Source organism: Terrapene carolina, unplaced genomic scaffold (assembly GCF_002925995.2).
Source record: "Terrapene carolina triunguis isolate 2854851 unplaced genomic scaffold, T_m_triunguis-2.0 Scaffold88, whole genome shotgun sequence".
NCBI lineage: Eukaryota > Metazoa > Chordata > Testudines > Emydidae > Terrapene > Terrapene triunguis.
Window position 1 is genome coordinate 5394542 of NW_020664439.1, and position 14357 is coordinate 5408898.

The window sequence follows — 14357 nt, forward strand, 5'->3', positions numbered from 1 at the left end:
GGAGAGTTTGTTGCATAAACAAACCGGGCATTTTTTTCATCAATTACCTCTTTTTGTAATCTGCTGGTTCTTATCACAAACTCATGTTTGGTTGTTTCTGCATGATGGAGTTTTTTTTTCTTTTTGCTACAGGTGATATACTGTGGCTATGTGACATACATGATGTGACTGAAACACTATCATTGGCAGATAACTCTGAAACTATAGAAAATGATGGTGATCTTGAAGATGGATAGTCTTCAGAATCCTGTATGTTGAGGATGGATTCTCCTAAACGAAATAAGGCAATGCAGTTATTTTATTATTATTACCATACTGCTCATTTAGTATTACTCATTGCATTCACTGACACTCAGTACTACTTTAAAGGTGAAATTGTAAAAGGAAGATCTGCCTATTTCAGTTATTTATTTTTTTTATCACAACTGCATCTAAAATGATAGTACCATAGAGTAACAACTATATTTTTTGCTCAAACATGAAAATTCAAGAATAGTCCAGAAGGAAGACAGGCAGTCCTTAAGAAAGAAGTATGAAACAAAAAAGTTTACCAACCTGAAGATCCTGCGTGTTCAGACATGTTGCTTTCATCATCTTCAACACAGCTTCCTCCTGAGAAGGAACACTTCTCATGATGTTGTTTCATTCGGGCAACCAGGCCTTGCATTTCTTTGTTGCGCTGTTTGCATTTTGCACACATGCCTGTCTTACCCACAGGTAGAGGAACTTCATTAAAATATTCCCAAACTGGGTCTCTTTTACGACCTGCTGCCATTATAGGTTTTCCCTTCTAATGAGAGAATGGTATGGTAGATCTCAAATCAGTGAAGGCTACACTCAGAAAGACCCCAAGACTTCTGGAATATGCTGCTCAAGCAGTTTCACTTTTGTTTCTACTGCCTGTCCCTCCCTTTTCACATTTATCTCCAGACTTCTTCTCCTTGTCCAGATCTATTCCGCCCCCAACAATCTTCTATTCATTGAACTTTTTGAAACTTTTCACTTTTAGAGAGAGGTAAGGGATTGACTCTGTGTACTCAAATTTGCAGAGGGACAATAGAGTTGAGGTCTGTTATTTTTATTTATTTAAATAAAATTTATTTATTTTATTTAAAAACATTTTTGCTGTTAACAAGCATGTTATCTCTGGAGACACAAATCCACAGTTTGAGAACTGCAAAACTAAGCATCTCTGATGGTATCTTCTAGACTGAGCACTGAGTCCCTTGGGTAGATAGAAAGATTAACCAAAATAATCTATACAGAAGCCCATGGAACCCCATAAGATTGGGTCCCTAATCCATGAACTATTGGAACTCATTTACAAAACACTTCATAGAATATCAGGGGTGGAAGGGGCCTCAGGAGGTCATCTAGTCCAACCCCCTGCTCAAAGCAGGACTAATCCCCAGACCGATTTTTACCCCAGTTCCCTAAATGGCCCCCTCAAGGATTAAACTCACAACCCTGGGTTTAGCAGGCTAATGCTCAAACCACTGAGCTATCCCTCATATTATAGAATTAGAATTTATAACCCCTATTTCATGATGAGATATGTTTGAGCTATAATGTATCTTAATTAAAACTATCTTTAGATAGTTTTTTTCCTCAAAAAGCATTTTATCAAAAAAATCCGATTTAAATAAAAAAAATCCAATTTTTTTTAAATCATTTATTTTTATCCACCCTGCCTCAAAATGACTATCTTCCCAAATGTAAAATATCTTTCTCATTTCAGCAGACAGACAGTGGAACTGAGAGGGGGACATATGCATGAACCATGTAGAGGAAAACAGCCTGTGTTATGTACATGCCTCATAGCATATAAATCTTAGAGATTTCCTTTCCAGTGGCTCATCCATGCAGTGGTGCTCAAAGAAGTCTAAAGAGTGTGGAAAAAGTCATTGAAATATTTCCCAACATTAAAAAAACTGTTAGTGTAATGTCTTATCACAAAAATGTATGTATTTTGCTCAGCGTGTTATTCTGAAAGGTTTGCACAATGGGATGTATTTCTCGTGTATTTTCATGTTTGAAAATATTAATTAATATTAGCATTTCTTAGAATCATAGAACTAGAAGGGACCTCAAGAGGTCATCTAATCCAGTCCCCTGCACTCATGGCAGGACTAAGTATTAGACCATCTTTGACAGGTGTTTGTCTAAGCTGCTCTTAAAAATCTCCAATGATGGAGATTCTACAACCTCCTTTGCTGCAATTTAAGCCCATTGCTTCTTGTCCTATCCTCAGAGGTTAAGAAGAACAATTCTTCTCCCTCCTCCTTGTAACAACTTTTTATGTACTTGAAAACTATTATCATGTCCCCTCTCAGTCTTCTCTTTTCCAGACTAAACAAACCCAATTTTTTCAATCCTCCCTCATAGATCGTGTTTTCTAGACCTTTAATCATTTTTGTTCCTCTTCTCTGAACTTTCTCCAGTTTGTCCACATCTTTCCTGAAATGTGTCTCCCAGAACTGGACACAATACTCCATTTGAGGTCTAATCAGCGCGGAGTAGAGTGGAAGAATTACTTCTTGTGTCTTGCTTACAATACTCCTGCTAATACATCCGAGAATGATGTTTGCTGAGTCTACCTCTCAGTCTACTTCTGAACAACTGCCTTGTTTAAATATAATGTTTTATGAGACAACAGAATGAGATCCAGTGTCAAAAATAGCTGATAATATCCTTCTCAATACTGACTTAACAATTAAGAGAAAAACATTACTTTTTAGTGTTAATTATCTTTTGAGAGATTTATTAGAATTCTTTCAGTCTAAGTTATAATTAACAAAGGATCTGTTGTCTTAAAGTGGAGGAAAGTGGTTATTTAGATTAGAATGCAAGCCTTGCCTCTTTGATTAGACTTTTCTCCAGCAGTGACATCTTCTAAGGAACAACCAACAACTAGCAAATAGAAGGCAAGAGCAAACAAACATGCATATCAGAAACAGGAGGCTTTGAAAATTGTTATCTAGGAAACAGATCTCTCCAATTTTTGTACAGCATGAAGATACCACAGTGATAGGTGCCTTATCTGAGATAGATCATGGAAGATTGTACTTTGTAGAGGGTTGGGAGAAGACTGGTGTAGATCATTATGGTAGATGGTATTTTGGGGGAATCGATTGGAAGAGATTATTGTTTTGGGAGACTATACTTCATAAGAGATGCACTTCCTCTACACGGTGACCAAGAACATCTGAAAACCTCTATCTACTTAAATTTATATAATCACAGATGAGTCTACATCAGATGTATAGGATGTGACATTTTCCGTGGTCTACTGCAGAGGCGTATGTCAGTATCCAGCACCTCTTATTTAATAACTTCCTTAGTCAAAGAGACATTGGTTTTTTTTCTGTCTTTTTTCATAATTTTAAAGGTGGAAGAATTAACAGCCGTGATGTGTGGATTTATAACTCTCAGCTTAACATTTGGATCAGAGTTGCTTCCCTAAACAAAGGCAGATGGCGTCATAAAATGGCTGTCCTTCTTGGTAAAGTAAGAGAAATAATTCATTACTTATTGTAGCTAATACATTTCCCAAATATAAGCAAAACTTAAATGTAAAACCAGGTGTAACTATTTAGAGTTAGACTGCATTCCCCATCAACTCCTATTGCTTTTAATAACCAATGAATTATGGGCTCAGTCAGGTTGGCAGTGTCCATAGAAGTTAAACTGATGTTTCCTAACTTTTGATTCTTCTTCGAGTGCTTATTCATGTCAATTCCAATCAGGTGTGTGCGCGCCGCATGCACAGTCGTCTGAAAGTTTTCCCTTAGCGGCTCCCGTTGGGTCGGCTGTGGAGACCCCTGGAGTGACACCTTCATGGCGCTCAATATATGACCCTGCCGACCCGGCCCCTCCTCAGTTCCTTCTTACCACCAGTGACGGTCTTTGGAACAGCAGTTGCTTGCTTAGCAAGTGCTTCCCTTAGAGTTCCTTCATATAGTTAGCGTAGCCTAGTTTAGTTGTAGTTAGTCTTAATTGTTAGTGTATATATTGCATATAGTGAGGTTTGGGAGCGGGGTTTCCCCAATCACCAAACCTCCCCTTCCCTCCCACCCCCCTTTGGGCTCCAGGGCATGCCGTGAGCTCAAGGCTTTAAACCCTGCGGAACCTGCAGCAAGCCTATACCAGCAAGCGACCCCCACAACTCATGTCTGAAGTGTCTGGGGGAGGCACACCAGACAGAAAGGCGCAAGATCTGCAGGGCTTTCCGCCCCAGAACTAAAAAGGAGCGAGATTTCTGATTGAGGCAGTTACTTATGGAATCCACCCTTCATCCCCAGTCTACTGCGGACCGCCCCGGCATCGGTACGTGACACAGTGCCGAGGAAGGACTCTAGTCTAAGAGACCTTCGGCACCAGCGCTTTCTGGCACTGCAGGATGCAAAGACAACCCAGCACCGCTCGCATTCACCAGTGCCGTACAAGCGGTATAGAAAAGCCGACAGAGGGCGTTCCCCGTGCAGAAAACAACGGGATCTGCAGGCGCGGTACCAGGGCGTCCCATGAAGGAGCCCTCGGCATCCAGGCAGCAAGAGTGGGTGCAGTCAACTTCAGTTACCACGATGGGACTGTCGAGTCTGGTGTACAGCGACTCCCAGGATGGGCAGTGCCAGGTGGAGGAGTTGGAGTTACCCTCCACCCCAGACACGTTTGAAGCCACCAGAGACTTAACAGTGATGATGACTCCTCAGCCCCCAGTGATCAGACATAAGCCCCCGGTGTCACCGCAACCATCGCCATCTAGAGGCAAGCTGGCCATGATGTGGCGGTCTCCCTCTCCTGCCCGGCACCAACGAGGGAGCAGCAGCAATCCCTGGCTCCAAGAGAGAACTGGAACCGACTCTCAGCACCGGTCCCTTGGCACTGGACCCTCGACACCGGTCCCTGACGCCAGATTCCCGGTATCGGTCCCTGTCCCAGGCATCTCGACACCTGTCCCCTGCATCATCGGCACAGGTTCCCAGCACAGTATCATGCGGCACCACCATGGTCATCTCAGTCGAGATCCGTGTCTTCGAACTCAGATGGTGACTCGTACTATTCCTTTCGCAGCAGGCATAGATCCGACAAGCAACGGAGGGAGGCACCAATGGCATGGCAACCCCAGTGGCAGCCTCCGGTGCAATGGCCTTTTTGGACCCCCTGGGCTTACCATCAGGCCCAGGGCTCCCGTTTGGTGGCCTCGGAGCACCAATCACCCCAGCCAAAGATCAGCCTATGCCCCGTGGTTCCGAGGCGACCTTGGCACAAGCCCCACAGCTGGCGCAGATCGCCACCAAGGCAACTCTGAGGCATAACCCATTGCAAGGCCAGGCTATGGTTGCCACAAAGGCCCCAGAGGCTGAACAGGAGGAGATCAGGGAGTCAGAGGGTCAGGAGGACTCTGTACCAGCTCTGATCTCCTCATCTTCATCTTCAGATGAAGTGGTGGCGGGAGCTTCAACCTCGGACCCTTTCCCAATTGACCACAGGGCCCACCAGGACCTTCTACGAAGGACTGCCTGTAACATGGAGTTACAGGCGGAGGAGGTGGTCAAACCCGAAGTCCCCGTGGTCGACATCCTTGCACCAGAGGGACTGTCCAGGGTAGCTCTGTCACTAATAAAAACTATCCAGAGCAATATGAAGACTCTGTGGCAGATTCCTGCCTCAATCCTGCCCACCGCCAGGCGGGTAGAGCGCAAGTACTCCGTTCCCTCCAAGGGATAGGAATACCTGTTCTCTCACCTGCAACCATGCTCTCTCGTGGTATCGGCAGTGAATGAGAAAGAAAGACAGGGGCAGCAAGGATCGGCCCCTAAATCCAAGGAGTCGAAAAGGATGGACCTTTTTGGCAGGAAAATCTACACAACTGGGGGCCTACAGCCGAGGATAGCTAACCAGCAAGCTATCCTTAGCAGGTACAACTTCAACTCGTGAGCCTCCATATTGAAGCATAAGGAGCTGATTCCACCAGACTCCATAGCTGAGTTCTTGGCTATCATTGATGAAGGGAAGGCAGTGGCGCGAACCTCTCTCCAGACTTCATTGGACTCAGCAGGCTCAGCTGCCTGCACCCTTTCCTCAGGAGTAGCCATGAGGAGGAACTCATGGCTATAGGCAAACCTTCATCTCGCTCTAAAAAGGCCTTTTGAAGGGATGCCCGAGGACTGCGCACCCACTATGACATTGGATCCTTCCCCCTGTTTTATGAATCAGCTATCCCACTTTTACCGTGCGTGGTCCCAAATAACATCGGACTGCTGGGTTCTTTACATGGTAGAAGTGGGATATTCTCTCCAATTCTGCTCCTCCCCTCCCTCCCACGTCCCTTCCCCGTCCCTTTTCAGGGACCCTTTACATGAGCAACTCCTTATCCAGGAGTTGCAAGTGCTCGTTGCAACAGGGGCAGTGGAGGAGGTTCCTCAGGAGCTAAGGGGCAAGGGATTCTATTCCCCTTATTTCCTAATCCCCAAAGCCAAGGGATGTCTCAGACCCATCCTAGACCTGCGAGGACTCAACAAATTAATGATAAAGTTGAAGTTCTGCATAGTCTCTGGGGGACTAGTACACTGCCCTCAACATGAAAGATGCATATTTTCACTTAGCCATTCGACCAGCACACAGACGATTTCTCTGGTTTGTGGTCGACCAAAAACATTATCAGTTTGCAGTCCTCCCCTTCAGCCTGTCAACAGCCCCCGAGTGTTCACCAAGTTCATGTCCATCGTAGCAGCCTTCCTTCGAAGGAGGCAGGTGCAGGTATACCCATACCTCGACGACTGGCTGTTCAGGGGCCACACCAGGGAGCACATGGAGTCTCAAGTCCAATTAGTCAGATATACTTTCAACAGACTGGGTCTCCTCCTCAACGTGAACAAGTCAACCTTGTCACTGACCCAAAGAGTAGAGTTCATCGGGGCACTGCTGGACTCGGTACGGGCAAGAGTGTTTTTGCCAGAGACCTGATTCCAGGTCATGACAGACATTATTCAAGGCCTCAGGCAATTCCCGACCACCACAGCAAGGGGTGCCTGAGTCTCCTCAGCCACATGGCAGCCTACATTTACATGGTCCACCATGCCAGATTGAAGCTCAGGCCACTCCAGGCGTGGCTCACTTCGGCCTACCGCCCGGGACGCAACAGTCTGGATGTAGTGGTCATGGTACCAGAGCAAGTACTCGAGTCCCTCCAGTGGTGGCTCAAACCCTGGGCAGTCTGCGAGGGAGTTCCATTCAACAGCCCCCAGCCCTCCTTTTCCCTTGTAACAGACGCATCAGCTCTGGGATGGGGCGCCCATTTGGAAGACCTACAAATACAGGTCACAGGAGGAGCTTCCCCTTCATATCAACAACAAGAAGCTCAGGGCAGTATGGTTAGCATGCCAAACCTTGCGGGCCCAGCTACGAGGTCAGTGCATGGTAGTGATGATGGACAACACCACTGCCATGTTTTACATCAACAAGCAGGATGGAGCCTGTTCCTCCCCCCTATGTCGAGAACCCCTCCAGCTATGGGAGTTCTGCATAGCCCACTCCATTTACCTGGAGGCATCCTATCTCCCAGGAGTGCAGAACAAACTAGCAGACCACCTCAGCAGATCGTTCCGAAATCACGAGTAGTCCATCTGTCCGGATGTCATACACTCCATCTTCCAAGGGTGGGGGTTTCCCCAGGTCGACCTGTTCACCACCAGGAACAACAGGAGGTGTCCAATGTTCTGCTCCTTCCAGCATCGCTGTCCTGGCTCAATCACGGACACGTTTCTGCTTCCCTGGGGAGGCCACCTGTTGTATGCCTTTTGCCCGATCCCTCTCATGCACAAGGTACTTCTCAAGGTCTGCAGGGACAGAGCGGAGGTAATTCTGGTGGCCCTAGCGTGGCCCTGACAACAATGGTACGCAAGCACGCTCCTGGAACTGTATGTGGACACTCTAATCGAGTTACCACTGCATCCCGATCTGATCACTCGGGACCATGGTCACCTTCACCACCTGGACTTCCAGTCCCTCCATCTCACAGCCTGGAAGCTTCATGGTTAAACCCCATGGAGCTTCTGTACTCAGAACCAGTAAGGGAGGTCCTACTTGGCAGTAGGAAACCATCTACTAGAGCAACATATCTAGCTAAGTGGAAAAGGTTCACTTGCTGGTGTGCCCAGCAGCATACACCTCCACTACAGGCATCTATGCCACTCATTCTAGAGTACTTTCTGTACCTGAAACAACAAGGACTGGCAGCGTCATCCATCAAAGTACAGCTCGCTGCTATCTCAGCCTTCGACCCAGGAGCGTCTGGCCGATCGGTATTTGCTAACCCCATGGTAGGCCGTTTCCTCAAGTGTTTGGAACGCCTACATCCTCAGACCAGACAGCCTGTCCCAGTGTGAGACCTCAATCTTGTCCTCTCCAAATTAATGGGGCCCCCTTTTGAGCCAATAACGATTTGCTCCCTTCTCTATCTGTCGTGGAAGGTAGACTTCCTGGTGGCCATCACATCAGCTAGGAGAGTGTCAGAGCTAAAGGCTCTTACCTCCGATCCACCCTACACGATCTTCCACTAGGATAAGGTGCAACTCGGGCCTCACCCAGCCTTTCTTCCCAAGGTAGTGTCACTTTTTCATACTAGCCAAGACATTTTTCTACCTGTCTTCTATCCTAAGCCTCATGCCAGTAGTTGAAAGCAGAGGCTATACTCATTGGATGTTTGGTGAGCACTAGCATTCTACATCGAGCACACTAAGCCGTTCAGGAAATCGAACCAGCTCTTTGTAGCGATAGCAGACCGGATGAAAGGACTCCCGGTCTCATCTCAAAGAATATCTTCCTGGATCACGTCTTGCATCTGCACATGCTACAAGCTGGCCAAGGTCCCAGCCCGGGCACTTACGACACATTCCACGAGGGCACAGGCCTCATCAATGGCGTTCCTGGCCCAGGTCCCGATACAAGAAATTTGCAGGGAAGCAACGTGGTCCTCGGTGCATACGTTCACCGCTCATTATGCTATTACCCAGCACGCCAGAGATGATGCAGCATTCAGCAGTGTGGTGCTCCAATCAGCGTTTCCTTAACTCCGACCCCACCTCTGGGTTGGAGCTTGGGAGTCACCTGATTGGAATTGACATGAACGAGCACTCGAAGAAGAAAAAATGGTTACTCACCTTCTCGTAACTGTTGTTCTTGAAGATGTGTTGTTCATGTCCATTCCTATACCCACCCTCCTACCCCTCTGTCGGAGTAGCCGGCAAGAAGGAATCGAGGAGGGACTGGGTCGGCAGGGTCATATATTGAGCGCCATGAAGGCGCCACTCCAGGGGGCTCCACAACTGACCCAAGGGTCAGCTGCTAAGGGAAAACTTTCTGATGACTGTGCACATGGTGCACACACACCTGATTGGAATGGACATGAACAACACATCTCAAAGAACAACAGTTACAAGAAGGTGAGTAACCGTTTTTTTTGTTTGTTTGTTTGTTTCTTTGCAATGGAGCGCTGCTCTGGTACATTGTAGAAGATCTAAAAGGAGATAAATGTTATGGCTACAAATGAGCAGCAAATTACACCTCTTCATAAACACACAGGTTAAGCATGTATCCAACAATGATTTGGTACATAAAATAAAACTGGGCCTTAGACATCTTTTATCTGCAAATCCTTCACTTATGCAGCCACTAACTCAAATTGATTGTGACTTTAGCAGAATATCTGGGCCTTTTTATTTAATAATCTGCATGTATATTGAACATTTAAATCAAAATATAAATGAGTAAAGAAACTCTTATTCTTGCTGCATTTCCAAAGGCTTATTTTATTATTCTACACAAATACAATAAATGAGATCGGGGATCCCCAAAGGTTTCATTCATGAGCGTGAGTGGTGATATATACACTTATCAGGAAACTGTAGTATGTAGCTTCTTAGAGATAACAGCACCTGCTTCAAGTTGGGATTGACCTGAGGTGAGCAAATTGAGCAGAGACAGTATATCTGTCAATATGCTAATGGTAATATATTTGTGAGTCTCTTTTTCTTAAACTGTAACTTATGTGATAGGCAGCCAGGTAAGAAAATACATGACCAAAAAGTAAATCAGAGTAAAGAATGTCATTTTAGACAGGAAAGAGAGAAGTAAAAAGTTGAGGAGAACAGGGTTAAGTTAAATAGAGTTTCTTTTTATTTCTGAATATAATTTATAATATCAGTGAAGATAATCATAGAGATTTCTTATAGAGCATGTTCAAGTAAGAAGGAAATCTAATGTCCATATTTGTAACATATGTTCAGGTGTCCATTGACTCCAGTATCCCCACATACCAATGTATGGCTGCTCTCTTGAGATTCTTTAGCTCAGAATCTTAAAAGGCAATATTCCTGTTCTTCTGCATAGAAGCGTTCTGGGGGGAAAACCTATGCATTCAAAAATATAGCAAATCAGAACTGAGGCACTGAAGCTTTGAATGAGTTTAATCCTATACTTGCTTAATTAAAACTGGAGATAAAGATAAAGAAGATGCTATTTTCTCTTTGTTTTGCATAGGTGTATGTAGTTGGAGGGTATGATGGGCAAAGTCGACTCAGCAGTGTAGAATGTTACGATTCATTTTCCAATCGATGGACAGAGGTAGCTCCACTTAAAGAAGCAGTGAGTTCTCCAGCAATAACCAGCTGTGTAGGCAAATTGTTTGTGATTGGTGGAGGTCCTGATGACAACACGTGCTCTGACAAGGTTAGTTAACTATATTTATTTCCTTTCTACGTATCTTAATAATACTGCTAAAAATGTAAGTTATACAGAGAGATTTTTCAACTGAATTACATATCTCCTGGCCCAGTTTATTGCCTGAATGCAAAGTATATATCTCACAGTAGAAAAAGCTAACTAAATAAAGCACAGTTATGCCATTAATACAGTCTTTGTCGTAGTCACATCATCTTTCGCTTTGTGTATTAAGAGCCATACAAGTTCTTAATGAAACAGCATATTTAAGTAAATAATGTAATATACTATATAATTTATTATGTAAGTTGCTGCTGTTTAATATTTTTTGTTTTTAATGTTGCAGATGTACTGCAGGAACAAGGTGTATGTTTTTGACATAGCAATATCTTGAGTTACTTTGGGTTTTTTGTGAGGCAGTCCAAATAGATACTGTAAAAAGCAACAAAGAGTCCTGTGGCACCTTATAGACTAACAGACGTATTGAATACCCACTTCGTCACCCACGAAAGCTTATGCTCCAATACGTCTGTTAGTCTATAAGGTGCCACAGGACTCTGTTGCTTTTTACAGATCCAGACTAACACGGCTACCTCTCTGATACAAATAGATACTGTTATCTTTAATCTCTTTGAATCAAAACTTCTGTATGTACCTCAGATAATAGGTTTGATTTTTGTTCAATTGTGGTGTTAAACCTAAAATGTGTTTACTTGTTTTCAGGTTCAATCATATGATCCCGATACTAATTCTTGGTTGCTCCGTGCAACTATCCCCATTGCAAAGAGATGCATAACAGCTGTATCTCTAAACAATCTAATCTATGTCGCGGGAGGGCTCACCAAGGCAATTTACTGCTATGATCCAGTTGAGGATTATTGGATGCATGTACAGAATACATTCAGCAGACAGGTAATAAACACTAAAAATAATTGGAAACGTCTAAAAATGTATTTTATTTTCCTTGTATTAATAATTTGATATGAAATGCATTTGATATGAAACTCTGTTAAATTACATCTCTCAGATCCGCTAGTTTTAGCTTTTCATTTATTAAGGTTAAGATTTTTGCCATGGGTATTTTTAGTAAAAATCATGGACAGGTCGTGGGCAATAAACAAAAAGTCACGGAAGCCCACAACCTGACCTTGACTTTCCAACACCGGCCACAGCTCCAGCCCCGGCCACTGCTCTGGCCCCTGGGGGCTGAACCAGCCCTGGCCACTGCTCTAGTCTGGGCAGCTGCTCCAGCCCCAGCTGCTGCTTCAGCCCAGGCGACTGCTTCAGCCCAGGACCCAGTCCTGGCCTCTGTTCCATACCCAGCCACTGCTCCAGCCCCTGTGGCTGCTCCAGCCCTGAAGTCCACCCTAGCTGCTGCTCCAGCCCTAGCGCTGTTCCTGCAGCAGGGCCAGATAGCTGCTTCAGCCCTGCTGCTCTGGTGGGGGCTGAAGCCAAGGAAGTCATGGAGGTCTGTTAAAGTCACAGAATTCATGACCTCCATGGCAAAATCATTTCCTTACTCTTTATAGTCTAGACACTCAAAAACAAACCGTGAAACAACTAAAAGTAACACTTCAGGTGAGCGCCAATATGTTAGAATGGGCAGTCTTCTTATTGGAAACCACTACCCCAATTTAACACATCCAAACATGGATTTATACTAAATTCAATTGGATCCTTTTGTTTAGTCAAAATATTGTTTCCTTGAAATTGATTAGAACTACAAAATGTTGTAGGAAAATGTTTTAAACAGAGCATGAAACTGGTCTGTGTAGAACTAAAAGCAGCAGAGAGCAGTGTCACAGCAATGTGTGAATGAGCCTTCTGAACAGAATTTCTGTGTGTGCCCTTCCCCTTGGGATACTATTTGTATGTCATCCTATAGCAATAAATTTCACCATGTTTTTTGAAAATCTACTAATGAAACACTATAAAATGGAGGGGGAAATGCCCTCAAAGAGATCTGCTTCTGCCCCTTCTCCCCACTTTCCATCTCTTCCTTTTACCATTTTCTGCATAGTGTTTTTGCTTTGACTCCCTCTTTCTGTCTCTCCTTTAGGACAAAATAACTCCTAGCCTCCCTTTTTTCCTCTAGAACCCAGCATTTCCTTTCTTTGTCTCTTATTTACTTTATCCCTAGCTCTGTCTTCCTTTCCTTTTTTCTAACCACTAATTGTTACCTACTTCTGTTCCCTTAACCTCTCTCCCTGTTCCCAGTCCACATTTGTTACATTTAGTCTTTCCACTTTTCTCTCTTCTTTCAGTCCCTCTATTCTCTCCACCGTTTTCTTATCTTAGCTGCTTAATTGTACTATCCCCAAACGCTGGATATCTCATGTATAGTGTCTGAATCAGCCATACTTAGCTGCTTCAACCCCTCGTAGCCTGATGCCTGAATAGCCCAAGTCTTCAGGATTATCATGCTGCTACTTCCCCCGGGTTGACCCAGAGGAGCAGTATCCTGCTTTCTCCAGTGGGCAGCATCAGAAGGAAGTAATATAGCACCGAGCTATCTCCTTTTGGTAGTCAAAATGCTGTACTATCTCTCCAACCTTGAATAGGATTTGGGTTTTGTAAATAGTCATGTATTTGTTTGTGTATTTGATAAACAGGAAAACTGTGGCATGTCTGTGTGTAACGGCAAAATCTATATCCTTGGTGGAAGACGAGAAAATGGAGAAGCCACAGACACTATTCTTTGTTATGATCCTGCAACAGGCATCATCACGGGAGTAGCAGCCATGCCCAGGCCAGTATCGTATCATGGCTGTGTGACTATTCATAGATACAATGAAAAAGGCTTTAAACTGTAAAGAAAGGAAATCTTAAGAAAGAATGCAGTGCCTTGGTACAGGACAGAATTTCAAAGATTCATAAAATGGGAAACTGACTTTTCCCTCAGTGCCATATGAAACTAAATATCCATGTGCCTTTTAAAACAAAATGTTTTCAATTAATTAAAAGGTAAAAAAAAATCTACAAACATATCCAGGACCCGTTCAGCCATTTCTGGCATGATAGCAGTGAACTAATATTTACATAGTTTTCCCCTTCTTTGTGATCAGTAATTAAAATTTGGGATGTTGTGTAGGGAATGTGCCTTCACAAATAGCTGTGCCTATATCTTAAGGACTGATGTCTGTATTATTTTTTCAGTTATTTCAGAGTCGGTTAATTGAAAATATTTAACCAAATCGACCTACAAAAAATGTGTTGGTTTAAAAGAGTGCATATCATTCTGATTAACAGACATGATGCAGTGTTGTTGTAGCCATGCTGGTCCCAGGATATTAGGGAGACAGAGTGGGTGAGGGTAATATCTTTTATTGGGCCAACTTCTGTTGGTGAGAGAGACAAGCTTTTGAGATTATATAGAGCTGAAGAAGAGTTCTGTGTAAGTTCAAAAGCTTGTCTCTCTCACCAGAAGAAGTTGGTCCAATAGAAGATATTATCTCACCCACCTTGTCAGTATGATGTTCTTTTATCAGAAAATTGCTTGGCGTACCAAATACACTTTATTTCATGATCACCCACTACTATAGATTTTTTTAAATGCAATGCTTCATAGGAAATAAATATTAAAACCTTTGAGAAATAATGTTCCTCTGTAAATGGATAGGGAATAGAGTGGCATC

The 14357-nt window shown here is 44.0% G+C and overlaps 1 protein-coding gene across 4 annotated transcripts in view; it reads left to right on the plus strand.

The window, feature by feature from the left end:
* KLHL24 (kelch like family member 24) overlaps positions 1–14048 on the plus strand; it is a 42505-nt gene extending 28457 nt beyond the window's left edge. For all 4 annotated transcript variants that reach the window (XM_024216834.2, XM_024216833.2, XM_024216832.2 and 1 more), the window contains 4 exons: positions 3389–3507; positions 10543–10731; positions 11446–11634; positions 13335–14048. In XM_024216834.2, coding sequence (XP_024072602.1) covers positions 3389–3507; positions 10543–10731; positions 11446–11634; positions 13335–13535 — 698 coding nt within the window. In that variant the 3' untranslated portion in view covers positions 13536–14048. The remainder of the gene's footprint in view (positions 1–3388; positions 3508–10542; positions 10732–11445; positions 11635–13334) is intronic.
* Positions 14049–14357: the final 309 nt, after the last annotated feature.